Here is a 9,746-nt window from a genome sequence, read left to right as displayed (position 1 = left end):
TTGGAAGAAATTGGAATGTGGAAGCTATTTGATGAATCTATTATAATTGTTATTGTAAATTTATTTCTATTATCAATGTAAAGTTTGTAATAGAAGTGAAAGAAAAAAATATTGTGTAAAATAATACATTATTATAAATACTTATGTTATGTATTAAATTCACAAAATATTCTGCTTCTTTATCTTTATTTATAAAAAAAAATATTGTTAACGATATATTTACGAAAATATTATATAAGAAATATATAATTATTATTATATAAATTAAGCGTTAGAATCGGACGTTACAATTTAAAGTCTAAGGTGGTCTATGTTTTAAGCGAGATTGGTAATTGCAAATTGAATCCATTAAAAGTTAAAACATTGTTTCATAGTTTATTAATTTAACCGTGATTGATTGTTGTTAAATGGGTAGTATAATATAATATTTTAAGTAATAAAATAATACAAAATCATACGAAATCAAGACAAAAAAAAACATATAATTTTGATTTGTTTTTTCAATTTCTCCGGCCATATTTTCTAAGCCCAATGAGAAATAACCTATCATAGAAAAAACAAATGTAATGTACATTTTTTTTAAGAATAATAAAATAACATATTGGAGAAAAAAAATCAAATGTTAAAAATTTAATTTAAACAAAAGTGTCATTGAGAAATCACCTCTGTTTTTCTTCAATTCAATGCATGTATTTCTTTTTCAACACAAATGAGTCATTAGAGTCTATACATATTTACTTCTACATCCATCATCACCCACTTTTAAGCAAGAATCAAAGTCAATCCAACACATTATTGAACTTAAAACAAAATATTAAAGTGATTTTAAAATTAATAATAATTTTTTAATAAAAAATGTTCTAATCTTGAAAAAGTAATTATATTTATATATTTTTTTAGAATTAATTTTTAAGAATACAAAAATTGACTTTTAAATTATCAAGTTGGTTGAGAGTTGAGACTCAAAAAGAAAAAGAAAAAAAAGAAAGAAAAAAAAACAAACTCACTACAAGTAACTTGTAATTAAATAATGATAATAAATAGGCATTTTTCATCGCTGTGTATGTACGTTTATATCTGTACTTGATGAAAATTAAATAGCGTCACTGAAGCATGCAACTGGCAGTGACAAAATGCCCATTGCATGCCACTGGGACTTAATTAGTTTAATTTAATCCAACAAGAGAAGTGCGTATATAAATATATAGAACCTCCTATATTGGAGACAGCATGGTCAAGGTGTATAGGAATAGGAGAGAAAAAATGGAACAAGTTCGCAAAGGGTACGTTCCTGTGTTAGTGGGCAAAGGGAAATCTACAGAGAAGATATGGGTATCCATCGAAGCAATTCAGCATCCAACCGTTGTTCAGTTGCTTCATCAATCTGCAGATGAATTGGGATACCAGCAAGGTGTGCTCAGAATCATATATGATGTCAACATCTTCAAAGACATAATTCACAATGCATCCAACAACTATTTGTCAACTTACATATGTATTTGATTTTTCTTTTGGAATATTTCTCAAACATGTAAATAGAAAACAAAAATCACCCACCATAAATCAACTTATGTTAGTTTCAGCTTAATCAGATATTTCAAGTTTGAGTAACAAGTATGCACCTATATTAAATAATTGTGATAATTTTTTTCTTTATAGCTATAATTTACGAAATATTTTAAAGTTAATAATTAAGAATTAATTTGTATTATATCAAAATTACAAGCAAATTATATAAGTGAATTTGATTTTATAACATAACCTAAAAGTTTAAAATATTAGATAGATGAGTTTTTTTTATTTATATATTATTTAACAAATCTAGCTCTAATCAATATAAAACTCACTTTACATTTAAACTTCAACAAAAACAACTAAATATCATGCTGACCAATTTATATATAATTTACACTAATTAACCAACTTTGTAAATTTCATATTGAAATAACCATTAACTTTTTCACATTCATGTATTTCAAGTAAATGTTAAGATATAGATATATTTGAATCAGATTTAATAATATATAGAAAATTAATCATGGTATTATTATTGATAAAAAAAAAATACAATAACGACAATCTAGATAAAATCAAACCTAAATTTTCATGCATTTATCTCAATCCTACTAATATCACCCTAGTATAAATTTAGCATAGAAAAATGACATCACAACTCCATTTTAAGGTAAGCCAGTCCCCATATCCTATCTATAAATGAATCAATAAATATAAATTGGTCTGAGCATGTGTTTGGGTGTGTAAAACTCAGCAAGTAGCAAATAAAGGCATATAAATTTCCTCCACATTTTAAACCTTCTGTAACAAGGGATGACATTTTTTCTACTTGCAAATTTAACATTTGATTTGTCACATCATTTTTGGCATTACTAGAGCATGGATCAACAAAAGTATCAAATATCATCTCTTCATGAAAAACATTTAAGAGTATCTAATTTAAATGTCTTTAATGCAGCTCGAGCTCATTTCAGCTGCCAATTTCTGAATATCCAACACCTAGACAAGTCCGTCAAAATTTGATATGTTAACAAACCATTGATTTATCACAATCCTGCAAATTAAAACCATTATTTTACCACAATCATAACAAAACCAATATCATGTGTATCCAAACGAGGTACAGAATGTTGTCAACAAATGAAACTTTGAAATAAATCAGAAAATAAAACACTGTTCCCACAAGTAAAGCTATGATTCCACAACATCCAGTCACTGCAATATACCAAGTTCAAACAAGAAAATAAGAATGGCAAGCATTTACTAAAGATTAAAATTCCCACCGTATTATGAGATACATCTGTTGCAATGATAAAGACAAAAGGTTAAAATAGGATTGCAAAAACAGAAAAACAAGCTTCCACAATCCTTCATGATTTTAGTTCAAAATTACAATTAGACCAAGTCTGAACATCAAAAGCCTTGACAATTGACAATAAGTTAAATAAAAATCCCCCGCCAAGTGGTGAAATTGCCGATTCCATCCATTCCATCCATAATCCCAATTTCATGAATCAAAGAGTATGCATACTCTCCCACGAAGAAATTGCCTTCAGTTGGTGTCATTAAGTGAGAAACCACATACTCATGAGAGCTAGTCATTGAGAAATGCAAACAAAAACTCAGAGCTTCAAGTTTAGATCAATTCCAACTCTTCCTTTTTCACGTCCCCCACTATTTGCACTATCTATCAGCCCCTCTGAGTCCTCCAATCCTAAGAAGTTATAGAAAGGTCTATCATCTGGTCCACTTGATTCTGAATGGTATGACTCCACTTTCTCCTAAAAAGTTTTAGAAGCAAGATACAAATCTACTCAGCTAACCAAACAAAGTAGTAAAGACTATTGGACCTTCCCCAATAGAATAAACTATTAATTTAGTTATTGAAGTATTACTCTCTCTTCTAAATAGTCCTTAAACTAATAGAAGTATATATATAAGTAATCTCTAAAGTATCACATTATCAATTTAGTTTTTGAATTGATATATTGAGGGACTAATTTGAAGAAATTTTCAATTCTTAAGCGATTATGTAGCATGATTTTTAATACTGTATAGAATACTTATATAATTTCAATGGTTTAAGAACTATTTGAGAGAAAATAATATTTTAGAGATCTAATATATAATTTGTTCTTCTTGAATAACTTGCAATTGTTTTTTATAAGTGAATAAGATTTCATTACTAATTAAAATAAACATTAGCATTGTTAAGTTATGAAACACTGACACATCTGTTGAATACTATCAAAATATTTGACATGTTTTAGACATAACACTTGTCAAACATGTCTTGAATATGTGTCTAACACTTATTTACGGTGTCACAATCAAAAATAATTATTTTTTGATTCAAAATCCTCACCAATACAAGTTGGACTATTTTGTAACACGAGATGGACATGAGCTAAGATAATGAGTTGACACCTGTTATTGTTAAACATTTAGCTAACATTCCTATTATAATATTTAAAAAATTCAGCCCATTTCTAAGAATTATTAGTTGTTTTACCTTTTAAGAGATATAATCCATATACTAAGGATCATCATCACATAAAAATTAGAAAGCTTATATATAAGTATGTCGTGTCCTCGTGTTTTATATTTTGAACATTAGTTGGGTGTCCTAATATCTGTGACGTGTCTAGTGTTTATGTTAGAGTAGGTGGTTCATAGCTGCTAAGTCCTGAAGAAAAGTAAAAAGAGTAAAGAATAACTTGCAGCTTACTTCAGTAACTTGGCGAGGGAGCACATTCCCTTTGGAAAGAGCAGCAGGAAACAAATGCATAGGAGGTGCAGGAACTTCAGGAGTAGTAAATGGTGGGAAATCTTCATGAGGCACTGTAATGTCTGAATTGTACTTTGTGTTATTGAGCTGCAAAGTTCTCCCCCATTGGGCATCCCTGAGAAAGACCAAGATAATTTTGTAACACAAGAAGAAACTATAAACAGAGAAGGCAAAATTTAGTGTTTTAGTGATGATTAAAGGGTTTGCCTGTAGGACTCCTTGGTGGATGATTGGTGCAGCCTACTGTAGTGAGAAAAACTTGGAAGAACATGAAAGTTTGATGGCGGAATCAGAGAGTTTTCCAAGATTGAAGATCGAGATGGCTTCATGCCAAGCATCTACAACACATTGGTTTTGGTTGTCAACATAAAAGTGCACTTTTCTGATTTCATTTGGCATTGCACAACCACGGGATTGGATTCTCTCATGTCACATTTCTGTTCAGTAAAATTTTAACTCTTAATTAAAAACAAAAGACAGAAAATTTAAATAATAAAATAAAAGGTATGAGGTTTTGATAGCGAGATTTTCAGAAGGAGAATTAAGTCCAACATGAGAGAATCCATTCCTGTTCAAGGCATGTCTCATGAGGTTAAAAATAAACAACTTAATTACTTTTTCAACAAATGCTTATTATATAAGTATTTATGTAAAAAGTACTTTTATAAACACAATTATTGCAATTATGAAAGACATTTTTAAGTAAATAATGAGTGACGATGTACAACAATTCATACAATATTAATTACATCATTATTTGTTATGTTTGTCTTGCTTTATTTATCATTTATTATATTTCAACTTTCTTTCTTTTTTATTTTTCTTTCTTAGTTGAGAAATTTGTTATACAAGTGCCATTACTCATAGAAAATTTGAGTATCATGTAATATTTGTTTTCAACTATTATAGTTTTTATTTATTTATTTTTAGGCATAATGTTTATCCTATAAAAAGTGGAATTAGGACATCTCTGTTAAGAAGTTCTTAAAATAAGAATCAGCTCTTTTATTATTATTATTATTATTATTAGAGTATAATGATATAGCTTTCATTTGTAAAACTGATTCTTAGCTTCTATAAAAAATATGTAAGAAGTAAGTTCTTGCAAAAATAATAATAATAATAATTTCATTGTAGAATTCACATAAAATAAATTAAAAATTTAAATTAAATTATTCTATTAAAAAAAATAGAAACACTCCACCTACTTTCAATTTAACCAAATTAATGTATGTAGGTTACTTTCATACAAATTTCATCTAGTATTTTCAAATCTGTATTAGTTACTAAACAGTAAACTAATATTGATAAAATAATAATAATAATCAATTAATACGTACAAATAATATTACAGAAATATTATAATTTTATATAACTAAAAGTTGATAACAAATCACTATTGTAAAACAAACATTTTTTCTTAATAAAACTAGTTATGTTATCAATTATAAATATTTTGTATAAAATTACTATGTATACTCATTCATTAACATTCTTTAGCATTCATACACTTTACTTTGCACTCACTCATTCCGGTTCAAATGAACTAAATACAAAAAAAATTATTTGGTTAAATTAAATGATTCAATCTAATTTTTAAAACATATCTCTCATAAATCAATTTTGTGACATTATTATATCTAAATCAAATTCTTAGAAAAATTATTGTCATAAGTTATAAATTATTTAGATAAACTATATAAAATCACTATTATTGATGTTGTCTATGTAGAAAAAGAAAAAAAAAACACTAAAAGAATGTGAATTACTTTGTATTCTTCTGAATTGTAATATGAACTTTGAATTGAAGGTTGCTCAAAGTGATTCTGAAGTCCAATTGATAATGATCTGGATGAAGTAGGTCTCTCAAGAAATTGTTTCACCTGCAAATAAATATTACACACATTTTACACACAAATGTAAGCAAACCACAATCTTTCTTCCAATTTAGAAAATATTGATTGATACAAATTCTGTCATAAGCTTTACCATAGAAGGTGAATGCTGGTTGTTTCTCTCTTGATTAGTTCCGGGATAAGATAAAACAGGATTGAATTCATTGGATAAATTTCTGGTCATAAAATTGACAGATTCATATTGATTTCCACGAATTTCTTTGGAGTTTTTGGTGTCAGTCATGTCTATGCTTTCTTGATCTCTCAAAATCTTCTCAAGTTCAGCCACTCCAGGTCCTCTTTTTGGAATTTTTGGACGTTTTTGCTGCTTCTTCAAGCCAGAAATCCAAATGCTACTAGCAACATTCTCACCACTGTCATCACCATTGTTAGCAGTATTGTTGTACATGTTTTTCTAGCACCAGGTATGAATTATGCACTTCTTCCTCTTCCTCTTCCTCCTTCTCAACTTATATGATTTAAATTTCTTCTCTTCTCAACTTATATAGATATGATTTGAATTTGGAACAGATCGTAATTGAATACAATTAAATAGTTCAGTATTAGTCTGGATTCTAATTAGACTGGGATATCGATTTCATAAATTTATAATTTCATATCTTAGAAATCATGGAACTTAATCACATTTTTATATTATTTTAAAGAAATCGATCAGCGTGATCTTTTACTTATTTAGTGAAAGGATTAGCTAATTTTGTTAAATCAAAACGTATCATTATCATTAGGTAATCTATAATTCAAATAGATTGCTAAAATTAAAATTTATTAAAACAATCTTGATTGCTTATGTATAAATGTATACCTAAGATTAAGTCCATAAAGATAAAGTCAGGATCATTTGAGAGCTTCTAGTTAATATGAGAAATAATATTTATAAATAGTATTTGAATTATCAAATTAAAAAAAGTAAATATTGGATATGACATTTAAATTAGTCATTTAAGTCATTTTTAATTTTAGTCATTTATATTAGTATATTACACATGCTAAATATTATTATATATAACTAAAATTTATAATAAATTATATACAAATAAATATTATAATAAATTCTTAATTAATCTGAATCCGATACGTTTTGTAGGCGCTGCTTGTGAAAAGCAAAAAATTGGTTGAAAGGCACAGCAGTATTAGCTTCTGCCACACTCAAACTTCCATTGCTTGCTTGGGATCAGGGATGACATCAGGGCGCGGGTCGGATATGGGTTTTATGACACTCGTCCCTGTTTTTGTGACTCAAATCCATCTTCGTACCCATATCTGTACTCATCAGATATGAAATTTTTGTTCTCATTCCCGTCCTCGTGGAGTATCGGGTATACTCATACCCATAGCCGTAAAAAATTATTATTATTGTTTTTTACTAAAAAAATACACAATATTTTTAAATTATTTTTTAATTATATTATAATTATAATTAAATTATTTTTCTATCTCATATTTTAATCAAGAGATTTCTTAATAATTAAACAACTATAAATGTTTCACATAATAAAAAATAATTACATATAATAAAATATTAATTATTTTTAACATAATTCAATCGGGTACGGGTACGGGTACGGGACGGGTATGTATATACTCGTACTCGATTAAATCGGGTATTTCTCGTCAAAGTTGAGACGGGTTCGGATATTACCCATGAGTACGGGTTTATTTGTCATCCCTACTTGGGATGCTATGATACTTAATATTTTAATATTTAGTTGTGTGCAAATTAGAAAAACATTTCATATACTGGAAGAGAAAAATAAATAACTTTTTTAAATTTTATTTTTAACTTATATAAATTAATTTTATTTTATTAAAAAATTTATTTTAATCTTCTTATTTTTCTCTTCTAAGCATTTTTAAAGAAACTTATTCAAATAGACTAATAAGTTAAAATTAATTTATGATTAAGTGAATAATAAAATCTTATAAAAGTTAATAAGAAATAATTTATGTATAAGTTAATTTTAATTTTTAAATAAATTTATTTTGTTATTTTTCTTCTTACTTTTTATTTTAAAAAATTTTTAAATTTTTTTTATTGAAACATATCGTTATTTTATTTTATTTTATTTACATAAGCATACCTTTGTTTTTAGTAGTTAGTAAGATACTCTATGTTTATTATTTCTAAATTTCTTGTAATCTAATTCTTGATTTTTTTTTGTCAAAAATTGTGACATCTCTTCTTAACTTAAATTTTTTACATTTACAAAAATTAAAATTTAAACATTAATTACTTCATTAAGTAACATGAGTCATTTATCACTTCTCACTTGCGTTAATCCAAATTCTTTATTTCTTGTTTACAATTTCAATTTATTCTTAAAATATTAAATATTAAAGATGTTAAAAGAATTATGAAAACAAATAAGTATACAGCACAATGCACGATTTTGTACACAAACATATTTAAAATTTTAAAAATAAAAATAAAAATATTTATTTATTTTATTAATAATAAAATATAAAAGGATTAAACATTTAACTTTTTTTATTTTGATATATGTTCAAAAATCATGCTCCTGTTTATATAAATTAAATATGCATTACAATCGATCACTTTATTCCAAAAGTAAAACATAAAAAAAGATATAAAAAAATTTGAGTCTTTTTTAAATTAGGTGGATTTCAGTTGAATATTTTATTGTAGTTATATTAGTTAGAGTATATTTTATGTTTAATACTTTTGAATTTTGCATTAAAATTAACGGTCAAAAAAGTTTTTTTTTTAAAATTCACTAATTTGATAATAAATGTGACAAATATGTAATTATAGTTCTTCTAGTGATGAGAATTTTAGTAAATTTATGAAAATTTATATTTGATTCTCTATATTATAGTCATAATCTTTCTGATCAATAATTATTATAATTTTTTTTTTGACAAATAGGTTTTAAGAAGGATTGATTTCTGCACATTTCACCAAAATATAAAGTTGGATTGGAATAAACTAAACAGGAGTTCTATAAGATTGAGATTTCAGTGACTTAGCCTAATCCTATATTGAGTTAGTAAACTGTATCAATCTTTATTAATAATAATTTTAAACAAATTTAAAATACATTTTTTTAAATATTTTTAAATAAAAGTTTATATTATAACAAAATATGACTATGGATTAAAGTCAACCACCAAAAAAAAATTTATAGAATGTAAAATTGATTAATTCAACTGTTGTATTTGATAATATTATATTCATTAATTAAATCAACTATACAAATTTTCATATAATTATAAAATTACTTTCTGGTTCATCAAATCACTTTATTTTAATGTATAAAATGATATTCAAAATACTTGTAAATATAAACTATTAGATAATATATCTAGAAGATTACAAATCATTTGAAATTTGATATTCATGATCATGAATATAAAATCATCAAATATAACGGTTAGATCAGTCAAATTTACATTCAACAAGAAAATATTGAATGTGTTATTTCACTAATTTAAAACTATGATGTTATTGGGTTAACATTTCAATGAATTTTAAAAGTTTTTTTTATTATAAAAAGTCTTGTGGTATTTAA

The 9,746-nt window shown here is 25.8% G+C and overlaps 1 protein-coding gene across 1 annotated transcript; it reads right to left on the bottom strand.

Moving 5' to 3' along the window:
- Positions 1 to 2,138: 2,138 nt before the first annotated feature.
- Positions 2,139 to 8,303, bottom strand: LOC114915379 (uncharacterized). Its single transcript, XM_083063564.1, has 5 exons — positions 6,272 to 8,303; positions 6,031 to 6,204; positions 4,511 to 4,641; positions 4,244 to 4,418; positions 2,139 to 3,296 (listed from the first exon to the last, which is right to left on the bottom strand). Exons 1-5 carry the CDS (start codon positions 6,605 to 6,607, stop codon positions 3,138 to 3,140), a joined length of 975 nt encoding a protein of 324 aa, XP_082919690.1. The 5' UTR covers positions 6,608 to 8,303; the 3' UTR covers positions 2,139 to 3,137.
- Between the last annotated feature and the right edge of the window lie 1,443 nt (positions 8,304 to 9,746).

This window comes from Cajanus cajan, chromosome 9 (assembly GCF_000230855.2).
Source record: "Cajanus cajan strain Asha chromosome 9, NIPB_CcT2T_4, whole genome shotgun sequence".
Taxonomy (NCBI): domain Eukaryota; kingdom Viridiplantae; phylum Streptophyta; class Magnoliopsida; order Fabales; family Fabaceae; genus Cajanus; species Cajanus cajan.
This window is presented reverse-complemented; position numbering and strand designations above follow the sequence as displayed.